Source organism: Pteropus alecto, unplaced genomic scaffold (genome assembly GCF_000325575.1).
Source record: "Pteropus alecto unplaced genomic scaffold, ASM32557v1 scaffold157, whole genome shotgun sequence".
Classification (NCBI taxonomy): domain Eukaryota; kingdom Metazoa; phylum Chordata; class Mammalia; order Chiroptera; family Pteropodidae; genus Pteropus; species Pteropus alecto.
Genome location: NW_006440626.1, coordinates 4,411,675 through 4,426,004, shown reverse-complemented (window position 1 = coordinate 4,426,004; position 14,330 = coordinate 4,411,675). Strand labels below are relative to the sequence as shown.

General features: G+C 34.9%; 1 protein-coding gene across 1 annotated transcript in view; it reads right to left on the bottom strand.

Annotated features, from left to right (window-relative positions):
• The window catches only part of ENTHD1 (ENTH domain containing 1), an 88,487-nt gene extending 75,215 nt beyond the window's left edge, over positions 1-13,272 (bottom strand). Inside the window, exon 1 of the mRNA XM_006917399.1 lies at positions 12,924-13,272. Coding sequence (XP_006917461.1) covers positions 12,924-13,272 — 349 coding nt within the window. The remainder of the gene's footprint in view (positions 1-12,923) is intronic.
• Positions 13,273-14,330: the final 1,058 nt, after the last annotated feature.

Genomic DNA, 14,330 nt, shown 5'->3' with positions numbered 1-14,330 from the left:
AAACTGAACTAGATGGATGAAATATAATGAGCACCAATTTACAATTTAACTGCCTGAGGAAGCTGCTTGATCTGAAACAACTTCTTGCAACACTGCTAATTAGAAAAGGTTAGAAGCTGAAGTGACGGGACCGATGTGGAAGAGTCTACTTGGAGTCTGCATAGATCAATGGGGTTTGAGGACAGCTGCACTAGTTCAAAAGGACAAGCAAGTACCTACAGCAGAAAGCCAGCTGCATGACAGCAAACTCCCTGAAGCATCAGGGCTCCTCCTTGAGCTAAGTTTGCAGCATTAGGAAGGTCAGGCCACAGGAATTGTAGAAAACAGGGGAGAAATCATACAGAAGTGAATTTCCCACTCAAGGCTGCCCACTGCCCTGCCTACCTCCCCATCACCCTCGAGATGATGGAGAATAGAAATCTGGCTGTTCTAAAGCATTGAAGTTGAAAGTGAAAAAATCTAAGAACCCAATAAACCTGCTTCAAGGATGAGTTAAATAATAACAATCGTAATAATAAGATGATATATATTTCACTTCTAACCAATATATTTCTAAACAAAGGAAGGTGGACATAGTACTAAAACAGAATAGTACTAGAAACGGAATAAACATAGGCAGCAACTGCTTTGTGTCTGAAAGAGAGAAAAGAGGGGGGAGAGGGGGAGAGGGGGAGAGGAGGAGAGGAGGAGAGGAGGAGAGGAAGAGAAGGGGAGAGGAAAAGGGAGTGAGAGACAGAGACAGAGAGAGGGAGGATTCTCTGAAACAAGAAATTAAAACTATACAATAGATCAACAGCCAAAGACATTATATAAAACACATCAAGATAAAAAGCTTGTTAATTGAGGTGAAGGTTAAAATAAAAATAAAGCTATATACTGTTTTAATTAGAAATCTTTTGGTTGTAAGGCCATGGGAAAACCAGGGGTTGCATTTGGCCTCAGATGCAGAGATAGGAAAGTTCAAGAAGGACTCTTTTCTCCTCTCTCATCTCTTGTTTCTCTCTGTGTAATGAAAGGCCTTCATTTTCTCCTGTTGCAGGTTGGCTTCTTCAATCTGGATGTGGATATAGCCACAGCAGCTCCAAGTTCACACCTCATGCTCCACCGCCTGAGAAGTCTCCCTCTTCCTTTATTCAAATTTGAAACACCCAGGAGAATAACTCTGATTGGCCCAGTTTGAAAATCACATGCCTACCACTATGGTCAGAGTGGGGTACTACCACTGGCAACCCTCATTAGAAAGACAGTAGAGTGAGGGGAGGATTAACAGGATAGAAAAATGAACAAGTAGAAAGCCAACCTGAGTCCTCCTCCCAAACTCAAGGCAAAGGACAAAGACACACCAATCACAGAACTGTGCAACAGACCCACACCCAAGGTTATTCACATTTCATCATTTCTCCAACACGTAAGTTTCAGGAAATGTTCTAAGCAATATGGGCACAAGTGAGGAAAAAAAAGAGAAATGTTTCTAAACAAGATAATTCCAGGTAAAAATAAATGCTCTAAAGAAAATAAAGAGGAGTGATGTGTTAAACATTAATCTGTGATGCGGTCCAGAAACGTCTTACCATGGAAGTTCACGCGTCAGCTGAGTCTTGAAGAGCAAGAAAAAGCCAGCTATGCAGATGTACCAGGGGACAGCCCCTGGCAGAGGGAACAGCTCGGGTTTCACTTCTTCAGGAAATCCTTCTCCTGAGTGATGACAAGCCTCCTCCCACCCTCCCCATACATCAGGGCCTCAGACTTGGTCAGGCCCCAGCTTCACATGCTCTCTCGGTATCTACACTTAAACAGTCCCTCCGCAGTTGTAACTACCTATTTATTCGAAAAATGGTTTTTTCCTCCATTTGGGTATAACATCCACAAAAGCCAGAACTATACTTTTTGCTTAGGAGATACTTAAGAAATGTCTGTTAAATTAACAAATGAATATGCTGAGGAAAAACTTTCCAAATACGGAGAAGAGTCTATATAAGTTCACATTATGTAAAGAGATTTGGAAATATGGTAAATTCAAAGATCTTGGGTACTGAGCTGGCACGACACACACCAGACTTTACCTGGTGTATTTGAAGAGAAGAAGATTAATAAAAATTGAAAAAAATAAATTCTTTCGAAATAGAGCACAGGTCAACAAGATTAATTAAAGTCATAAAGGGCAGATTGCAAGGTCCCAATATTCACTTAGAAGGAGTTTCAAAAGAAGAAAATTAAGGTAATTGCAAAAAAGCAATATTCAGAAAGACAAGAGCTGGGGATTTTACAGAAAAGATGTGAATTCTCACATCACCAAACGACCTTCAAAGACCAAACAGAATAAATAAATCTATGCCTAGAAACACTTTGGAGAAACAGAAGAATATTTAGGATAGAGAGAAACTCTTAAAGCTCCCAGTCCGTTCATTGGGCCTACAACAGCCCACTAGCCATTTTGTTCACGTAAGCTATAAATGAATTCAGCAGCCTTGTGCTGTTAATGAACCCACCTCACTGTAAGTGAGCACGCCTAGATTGCATTAATTAATCCACCGCCATCTATCAGGTGTGTTAGATGGTTAGAGAATTTTGATCATTGCTGTCTGACAGCTGTAGAAAAAAATTGTCTGATTGCTTTGAAGCTAGATTTTTTTTCCCACAGTGCTCAGCCACTGCGTCATACTGCCTCGGAACTGTCTGCCTGATACCGCCCCAAATCTGGTTTCTTCTGTAAAAGAAGTCATATCCCCAAATTTTAGTTATTTGGCTTTTAGAGACAATATGGCTAACCAACATCTAAAGTAATTTTTTACATTTTTAATGTATTTGTTTTAATTTACTCTTTCCAGGTATCTTGGCTCTATTCATTAGTCACCTTGAAAAGAAAAATCCCACTCACCCCTTTTTCCTCCTACCTGCCTAGGCTCTCTCTTTTTCTAAACTCTTTCAGGCCCCAAATACCTGGTGTTTTCTCTCCTATGAGAACCTGAATTCAATAAACAACCTCTCCCTTGAAAAAATAGATTTTAATAATTTATAAACTAGTATAAATATAAATAAATGTATTATGTCTTCCAGAGTATTTTACATTTTAATTTGTATCTCTTAACCATGACTTAGGAGGCCAATGCCTTATCCACTAGGCCACTGGGGCTTCTTAACCATGACTAAAAGGCTTAGTCCTTACTCCGAGACATTCAGACTGTGATGGGGACATGACTGGCAAGGCCCTTCCGGGAGTTTTGGAGGACACGCAGAGAGGCAGCCCAGTCATAAATCAGCCGTGGATATAAACGTGAAGTATCTAATTTCCTAAATTAGATGACTGATAATGATAGTGGAAAGCTAAAATGGCAGTAATGTCACCAATGCATGCTACTTCGAGTAAAATAGCTTAACAAAACTTTTTAGCGACACTGAAAATGTGTCTTTTTAAAATGTACCTTTAAAAAAAACTACTGTTAATTTAACTATATGTGTGTATGTATACATGAAATGGCCCATTTAAACAAAATTAACTGCAGTTTCGAGACCTACCTAATTGAGAATAAAACAGCACATAAACCTATAAAGCACACATTTCTGGGCCTTGAATTGATTTTATAAAAAGAGTACCACAATTTGTGTAAATAAATAATTCAATGGTATGAACCATTCAATTGGGTATTTTTCAAACAATTTTAATCAAGTTCATTCTAGCAGTTCAGTGCAACTTCGTTGGGACATTTTAAAAAACTCTATTAGGAGAGGCTGTGTAGCATAATTATAGAATAGGACTAAACAGTGTTAGGATATATGAGTTTTAATCATGTTCAGTCATTAATTAGCTGTGCAACCTTACCGAAATAATTTAACCTGTGTGAGCGTCCGTTCCTCATCTCTGTAATAGAGACAATACATATCCTTTGTTCCTCATAAGATGTTGTAAAGATCAAACGAGATACCATATATACATGGAAAGGCTCTATTATTAAAATCTAATAATGTTCAAATTGCTAGTACTATATAGAAAAGAATGAAATTTACTTCTACCTCAAAATATACACAAAAGTTAATTCTAGATCAATCACAGGCCTAGCTAAAACTATAAAATGTCTAGAAGAAAATATAGGAGAATACCCCCCATAGCCTTGGGGTAGGCAAGTTTCTTAGACAAGGCACAAAAGGAATTAACCATAAAAGAAAAAAAACAAACGAGACGTCATCAAAAGACAACATGAAGAAAGTGAAACAACAAACCACAAACTTGGAGAAAATATTTGTAATACATATATCTATCTGACAAAGGCCTCATATCCACAGTGTATAGAGAATTCCCACAAATCAATGATAAAAAGCCCCTCTCCCCAAATTTTTTAATAGGCAAAACACTTGAATAAGCAAAAGATGTCCGCATGGCCAAAAATCACATGAAAATTTGCTCATCAACTTTTCATGGAAATGCAAACTGAAACAGAATCATGCACCCATCAGAATGGCCAAATTTAAAAGAATAAAAATCCTTAAATATTGACAAGGATGTGGAACAACCAACTCTCAAACACAGATGGCGGGAGTATAAAATGGTAAAAACCACTTCGGAAAACTTTAGTTAAATATACAACTGCCCTGTGACCCAGAAATTCTACTACAAAGTATATATCCAAGAGAACTGAATGCCTATGGGCACAAAAAGATTTGTGCAAGAATATTCATAAGTTTTATTCATAATAGCTTAAAACTATACACAACCCCAACATCTGTCAAGAGAAGATGGGTAAACAAACTGTGATATATTCTTATAATGGAATATGATTCGGCAATAAACAGGAATGATACTACTGATGTGTGCAACGACATGGATGAATCTCGAAAACATTATGTTGAGAGAAAGGAGCCAGAAACAAAAGAATATGTAATGTTTCCCTTTATATGGATTTCAAAAACAAATACAACTAATTTATATGGTGAAAGAATTCAGAATAACAGTTGCCTCTGGGAAGGAAGGAGGATTGACTGGAAAGGGAAGTGAAGGAACTTTCTGGCATAATGGAAATGTTCTTTATCTTGATAGGGGTGATGGTTACACTTACCAAGATTCATCAAACTGCATACTGAATATCTATGCATTTTATAGTATGTAAATTATATCTCAAAACAGCAGTGTTAGCATTTAAAATCTATTTTAAAACTAATTTATAGTAAAAGATGGACATTTTTGTTGAGTCAACTCTGACATTTATATCTTTTACAGCCCTAAATCAATTAGTATAAATTTGCTAAAGTATAAAAATATTAGGGTATTAATCATCCATTCATCAACTATCTATTGAGTGATCCTACTCCCAGGCAATGTACTAAGGACTAGGGGCACTGTTCTTGCCCAAAGAAATCCACAGTTTTGCAAGGGATACAGATATGTACATAAGACAGAGGTATACAGACATTGTGGACATAAAGAATATTACACTCTTCCTGAGAACGTCAAGGAGATACAGGACTAGAAGTTGGAGACACTGCATCATCTGCAGGAACATGCAGCCTTTCTGATGAGGCTGAGCCTAACCTGTCATGGGCCTAAACCTAAGATAAAGGAAACTAGTCCAGCCATGGCAACTATGTCTATCTACTCCATGACCATGAAATTAGTTAGACTTGAGTGAAGGATATTTTAAGACATGGAAGCCACAAATTAAGAATATAAAGTATACACTTCTTGTACCATCCTTGACCTAAATCACTCTGAAACAGATGTCAAAAAAAAGATAAACTTCTCAGTTCCTGTCCCAGATTAGTGAACCGAGCTAGTTCAGTTCTCAAACCCTTTCTATCTATGCCATACTGCTAGATATAACTAGTTAAATGCTTGGTCAAGTTTAAAGACATGACGCATGTTGACAGGATGGAGTAGAAGAGTGAACAGCACGATCAGGATGGGAATAACACCATTCATTCATTCATTCATTCAATCATTCAACAACATATTGTAGCAGTGAAGAACATGGATTCTGGAGCCAAAATGGCTAGATTGTAATCTTGGCTCTGCCGCTAATAAGCTGTGTAAACTCTTATTCAATCTCTTTGTACCTTGGTTTCCTCATGAGTAAAATGGAGTCAATGCCACGACCTATCTCAAAGGGTTATTGTGAAGATTAAACAAGTTAATAAATGTAAAGTGTTTAGAATAGTACATGTCACATAATTAAATGCTATAACTCATTTACTAACATAGGGGGTCTAAAAAGTTGGAAAACATAGAATAAACTTATTTTTAAACAGAATGTTACTAACATTTAAAAATAATATGTTCCATATGTTTTTCTATAGATTTTAGGCACTTTCAGGTAAAATACCTCTAAACTTAAAGCAATATGTCCAACTGTCAGTCTTTCTAAAAATCTACAATAAATAAAATATGAAGTGTCCCAAAAGTCTGGAAATGCAAGGGAAATCATGTATTATAACTTTTTCAGATTAGCAATTAGACTCAATGCTTTACATTTAGAAATACTTCTGGAGGTTGAAAAAACATATTGAAACTATCACTTGAAAATGTTAACATACTATTTGAAAAAAAGTTTTCCTATGCTTCCCACCTTTTCTGTCATTTCCCCAACTTGTTCTCTTGTAGTATTACTATTATTAATTGTTGAGCCGTACTATGTGATAGACGCTATTGCAATGTTGCGGCCAGAGCATAGACAAAGCAGACAAAACATCTCTGCCCTCGTGAAATTTATGTGCTAGTAGGAAGAGATAGACAATAAACAAATCATAAAATAAAATACACATTTTCAGATAAATTCTATAAAGAAAAAGAAAAGAGAGAAGGCGGCTAGGGCATCAGTGCAAAGAGTGGGCGGGGCTGCTTTTTTATAAGTAGAGCAGATTTAGAAGGCCTCACTTGTTAATAAGACGACTTTCTCAGCAGAGATCCGAAGGATGTGAGAAAGTAATGCAGACGTCTGGAGAAGCACACTCCAGGCAAAGGAAACAGCAAGTATAAAGACCAATCTAGAAAGTGAAAAAAAAGTCTTTTTCTATGATATCTTCTACTTTCATCTTTGTTCTTTATCTCTTCTTAATAACCTGTACCGAAAGAAAGACCCAGTTATAGATGACTTGGATCACTATAACTTCTCTTTCATTAATTTCTCAGTAAAAACTCACTCTGCTTTTTTTTTCACTAATCCAACAAAATCGTTCTTATCAAATAATTTTTCAATGATCACATTTCTTTCAAGTCTCTTTTTTATAACTTTCACTCCATAAAAATTTACTGATTGTCTACTATGTGCCAAGACCTGATGGTAAAAGATGATTAACATGGACTATACCCTCAGAATCTAGATAAGGATACACATAAAATAGGTAAAATATACTGTAAAACATACCACACTGATATTATGAATAAAGCATTATATCAATTAATTCTGCCTAGTGAGGAAAAGATGAGAGAGTTGGGGGTACAGAGGAAAAGGCCTCTGAGCTAGTATTTCAAGACTAAGTAGATATTCAATAAGGAGAGAGCAAGAAAAGAATATTACAGGAAGAAGAAACATCTTAATGACAGAAATATGTAAGCAAACAATATATTAGGAATACTTAGTAATGCAATGTGCTAGATTAAAGACTAAGGAAATAAGAGTAAAAAGGTACATTGGAAACATGCTAAGGGCCCTGACTGCATCCTGGGAGCCAGTGGTTTCAGAACTATTTTGACTGTACCCCCCAGCAACAAATGTTTGTGCATGCGTCTACCCCCAATATATACATTAATGTATAAATTAAATTATGCCAAGAGCTACTATTATAATGTTGCATTTCTTAAGGATCAAACATAAAAAGGGAAATGTGTAAAAAATAAAGAATATGTAATATTTACCCAATGGAATCATTTTTCATTAATATTTATTAAATTATTGAATAATGTGTGCCAATGTTATCGACTAATACATCTTCGACAATCAACAAATGAATCTACTGGGTTTCTGTTGACAATTCAGTTCTAACTTATATTTTTCTTGCTCTCTTGGTGCTAACAAATCATCAAGAGTGTTTATGAAGTCCAACATAATATAATCATGCTTACTTCTTTGATCCTAAGCTCAACCGTTAGGAAATAACAAAGACCTTTATGATAGTGGATTTAAATATATCCATATGCTATACCATATTTTGTACATATAAAAGGTATAAATGCATAGACAGGTTTGTCTGTACATTTACAACTGCATGTTTATAGGTAATAACTACCTATTTATCAACAATTACTTTAAAAGTAAATTGATTAAATGCTTTAATTTAAAGACATAAGGTGGCTACATGGATAAAGAAAACAAAACTCTTCCCTATACTGCCTACAGGAGACTCACATCAGATTGAAAGACACACACAGACTGAAATTAAAGGAATGAAAAAAGATAACATTAAAATGGAAATGAAAAAAATGCTGGGATAGCAATACTTACACCAGACGAAATAGACTTTAAAACAAAGACTATAACAAGAGACAAAGAAGGACCTATAACTCCACTTCTGAGCATTTATCCAAAGAAATCCAAAACACTAATTTGGAAAGATGAGAGTTCATGGCAGCATTATTTACAATAGCCAAGATACGGAGGCAACCTGGGTGTCTATCAGTAGATGAATTAATAAAAAAGAAGTGGTACATATATACAATGGAATATTACTCAGCTGTGAAAAAGACTGAAATCTTACTATCTGCAACAACTTGCGTGGACTCAGGCGGTATTATGCTAAATGAAATAAGTTAAAGACAAATGCCATATTATTTCACCTCTATGTGAAATCTACACAACAAAATAAATGAACAAACAAAACAGAAACAAACTCAGAGATATAGAGAATATTGTGATGGTTGCCAGGTGAGAGGAGGGTTGGAGGTATGGGTGCAAAAGAGGAAGGTACAGACTGGTGGTTACAAAATAATCATGAGTATGTAAAGTACAGCATAGAGAATATGGTCAATAACGTTGTAATAACTATGTGTGGTGTCAGATGTGTACTATATTTATCAGGGTGATCACTTTGTAAGTTATATAAATGCCTAATCACTATGTTGTACATCTGAAACTAATATAATATGTTTATATATATGTCAACTCTAATTAAAAATTAAAAAGTTATTTAAAAAATAAAAAGTAAACCATTATAGTGTTTAGCATGGTGGTAAAATAGATGCTCTATAAAGTACAAAGATGATTATATTCCATTCACTATTATCTAAAATTTATGCCTTTTTTAAACCTAACTCATGGTTATGCAAAATTTAAATTAGCAGTTTAATTTTTAATAATAAATTTCATTTTCATGGAAGTTGATGCCTTTACAATTTCTGGATTAAAAAGCACAGTATGATCAAAACCCAAGAAGAATTTCTCAAATTTCATTATTAAGCCTCAAACCTGACCTAAAATAAATACTTAAAAAATAGAGAGGCTACACACCATAACCAAGTGGAATTTATGCTAGGAATGCACTTTTCACACATGAAAAGCAATAAATGTAATATACCATAATAATTTAACTAAGGGGGGAAACACATACTCATTTCAACAGGTACAGAAAAAGCATTTGACAAAAGTCAACGCGCTTTCCTGGTAAAAACACTCAACAAACTAGGAACAGAAGAGAACTTTTCAACTTGAAAAGAGCATCTATGAAAAACCCACACCCAGTATCACACTTAATGGTGAAAGACTGAAAGCTTTCTTCTCAAGATCAGGAACAAGACAAGATATCTGCTCTCACTGCTTCTATTCAACGCTGCACAGGAGGTTTTAGCCACGGCAATTAAGCAAGAGAAAGAAATAAGAGGCATCCAGATTGGAAAGGAAGAAATAAAACTATTTGTAGATGCTATCATCTTATATGTAGAAATCCTAAGGAATCTACCAAAATCAAACAATTATAGCTAATAAAAGAGTTCATAAAAGTAGTAGGATACAGGATGAATATACAAAAATCAGTTATTAGTTGTATTTCAATACATTAGCAATAAATAATCTGAAAATGAAGGTAAGAAAATAATTCCATCGAAGAGAATAAAATACTTAAAAATTAATTTAACAAAAATGTAAGACTTGTACACTTAAAACTATAAAACATTTATGAAAGAAATGAAAGACTCGAATATTTTTTTAAAGCCACCTTGTGTTCATGGATTGGGAGAATTGATATTGTTAAAATAGCAATATTCCCAAAACTGACCTACAGATCAATGCAATTTCAATCAAAATTTTAGCTGCCTTATTTACAGGTCCTGACAAGCTGATGCTAAACTTGATATGGAAATGCAAGGGACCCAGAATAGCCAAGACAATACTGAAAAACCACAAAGCTAGAGGACTCACACTCCTTTGTTTCAAAACTTACTGCAAAGCTACAGTAATTAAAATAGTATGGCACTAGCATAAGGATAAACATGTAGATGAATAGAACAGATTGAGAATACAGAAATAAACCCATACATTTATGGTCGATTGATTTTTATTTTATAAGTTGCCAATATAATTCAATGGGGAAAGAATAGTCTTTTCAACAAATAGTGGTGAGACAACTGGATATCCACATACAAAAGAATGAGGTTGGACCTCTAACTCAGACCAGATACAAAAATTAACTCAAAATGGATCCAAGATCTAAATGGAGGAGATAAAACTATAAAACATAGGTATAAATCTTCGTAACCTTAGATTAGGCAATGATTTCTTACATATGACCCTTAAAGCAGAAGCAACAAAGGAAATATAGATAAATTAGATTTCATCAAAATTTAATCAGGAAAATAAAAAGACAACCTAAAAAATGGGAGAAGATATTTGCAAATCACCTAATAGGGGTCTTGTATCCAGAATATATGAAGAACTCTTAAAAGTCAACGATAAAAAAAGAAAAACAGTTAAAACTGGACGAAAGATTTGAACAGACATTTCTCCGAAGATATATAAATGGCCAATAAGGACAGGAAAAGATGCTCAACATTAGTATTTAGGAAAATGTAAACCAAAACCACAATGAGATACTGCTTTACATCTAGTAAGTAGGATGGCTATATCAAAAAGATCGACAATAACAAATGTTGACAAGGATATGGAGAAATAGCAACTGTCTTACATTGCTGGTGGGAATGTAAAATGGTGCAGCTGATAAAGAAAACAGTTTCGGGGTTCCTCAAAAAGCTAAACATTGAATTATCATGTGATCCAAAAATTCCACTCTTAAGTATACCCAAAAGAATTGAAAGCAGGGACTCAAACTGATAATTGCAGTATTCACAATAGCCAAAAGGTGGAAACAACCTAAAAATCCATCAACAAATGAATAAGCAAAATGTAGTATGTACATACAATGGAATATTATTGTTACAAAAGGAATGAAATTCTGCTGCATCCCACAACATAGATGAAACTTGAGACATTATAAGTGAAATAAGCCAGACAAAGAAGGACAAATATTGTATGAGTACACGCGTATGAGTGTACCCAGAATAGGCAAATTATTTATAAAGACAGAAAGTAGATTAGAGGTTAGCAGAGGAATTATGCTTAATGTTTACTGTTTCTTTTCGGGGTGATGAAAATTTTTGGAAATAGACAGTGATGATGATTGTATAACATTGTGAATGTAATTAATGTCACTGAACTGTACAACTTAAAATGAGAAATTTTATGTTATGTATTTTATTGCAAACTTTAAAAATTAGTATCAAAACCACAGACTTGTACACTTTAAATGGGTGAATTATATGGTACTGTATATGAATTTTATCTCAAAAAAGCTGTGTTTTTTTAAAGTGAAGGAAAAACAAAGAAATGAGGCCTCAAGCTATAAAAAGACATGGAAGAATCTTAATTGCATATTGCTAAGTGAAAGAAACCAGTCTGAAGAAGCTACATACTGTATGATTCCAACTATATGACATTCTAGAAAAGGCAAAACTATGGAGAAGTAAAAGGATCAGTGGTTGCCAGGGGTTGGTGGGGGGATGGGGGGGGAGGATGGATAGGTGGAGCATGGACCATTTTCAAGGCAGTGAAACTATTCTGTACGATACTGAAATGGTAGATACAGGACATGCATTTTTTGAAACCCGCAGAACTAGAACAGAGTGAACCTTAATGTAAACTAAGAACTTTATTAATAACATATAAATGTTGGTTTGTCAATTGTAACAAATATACCACATTAATGCAAGATGTTAATAGGAGAAACCATGCGTGGGTGGGGAAGGGTATGTGAGAACTCTACGTCATGCATAATCTTTCTGTAAATTTAAAGCTGCTCTAAAAAAGTCTATTTTTAAAAAAGTATACTTAACACAGAAATTGCACTGAATTTTATCCTCTTCTCATGATTCATAAGACTATTCAGTTTTAATACAAATGATTTTATATTAGGTGGGGAGGAAGTGCTGAGTCTTCCGCCACTGTACAGAATATCAGGCACGAATGAATCATCTCAGTTTAGTATTCTGTTAACCCCTTCCCTATTTCGCCTTCTCCTCCAACCCCAACGAAATTATTTTATGACCTAAATTTTTATATTCATAAAACTACTTCCATCTAGCTAGTCTTTAAAGATTCCACAGTCTTTGGAAACACTTCCTTACATTTATGATAAATTCCAGTCTAATTATAATTATGAATTACAGTGACATTACACCAAATTTACCATGACTCTTGTTTTATTCACTCTGCTCATTTTCTGTGAGGTATTATCATGAACCTAAGCGTGTTAGTTTTACTCTTTTGAAAAAAAAAAAATTTTTGTTCTCTAAGGCACTCAAGAATCAACACAAAGGATTAAACGAGAAACCATAACTGTCCCAGAGGAAAGGTACTAATAGGTTTGAGACAACTTTTTCCCAGATTTAAAATGATCCCCTCCCAAACTCCTAATCTTTATTGGCACACCGTATAAACTTATTTAACCGTTACCTTGGTCTTTTCCAGCTTCATCTACGTGTTGAAAATCTTTTAGTGTTTGAAGGTTACAGAACCCCTCTCTACAATGCTGAATAACTTTCTTTGATCCATTCTTGATGAGATAATCCATTAGTGTAAGGGATTTATACACATGGCGCCAGTTCTTCCCATGGTCGTGTAGTCTCTGCCATAACATATTCATAATCTCTGAGAGAGAAATCGTGTTGAAAGTCAGGTCACTGATATCTAACATCAGAGAGCTAGAGGGACCCCAAGGGTCATTAGAAGTTGCTTCCCTGACTTTTATTTCAGCATCTGAGTAATTTTTTACAAAGTTTTTCACTTGCCTCCTGAATGCCATAGGTAAGACAAGTTTGAAGGTGAGATGGGAGATGAGAGCAATGGAATAGGAGTTTATGTGATTAGTTTATAAAACCCTTGAGGTTTCTGCGGCTCCCAAATACAAATGATCAATCTCCATCTTGACAAGATATCAATTTCCTGCAAAGGAAAGCACATACAAAAAAATGTTAATTATTTTTTAATGTCTATAGGAGACCAAGTCAGTCTGAAAAATCTAGCTTTAGATTTCTAAATCAGCTGCTCACATCAGCCAGAACTGAGGGTACCATATAAATGCTCCTAGGATCAGCATGGGGAAATCTCTCATAAGGGATTGGCCTACTTTATTTCAAGACAGAGAGTGGTTTTCTAGTCCTAAAGGTTTCTGCAGAAAATATCATTCAACCTCTTGGCCAGAAATAAAATTATTATAAAGCATTATATGGACAGTGGACAACTTAGTATAAGAAAATGGTACTTGGGCTCTGACATCTCATGCTTAAGACTTGTTGTCATGTATTACAATATTAAGTCCTGACAGTAATGAAGTTGTGAAAATTGAGTCTTAGAGTCACCAAGTGACCCTATGGTCAAATTCATTTTAGAACTACAAGTCATTAGAATGAAATCTAAACATCTGCTTTCTTGTTAATCCGCAAGGGGAAGGGCCATCAACTATTAAGGCAAGTAGTTCCACCTCAGTGGACTCCACACCTGACTCACAATACCCTAAAGCAATATTTTAGTCCTGGTAAGGCTAGTAAGTTCAAGGAAAAGGTTAAATTACTTTCTTTACTCGGCTTTAGAAAAAGGAGTATGAGTTTAGAACTACACAATGTCAATAGTATGATTCAAATAGTAAGGATTTTCCTAAAACCTGAAGTAATAAGCATGTATTTCTCAGATCTCAAGACATGTACACATGAAGAAAGGCTCATTTAGGTTGATACAAAAATATATTCCAACTTAAAAGGGGTGTACAGCCCAAAAACTTTAAATGATGCTTGTGACTAATCAAGTCACAAGTTTATATGAAACTGTTCCCTTTTCTCATTTTCATTATTTTGCATTAAGGCT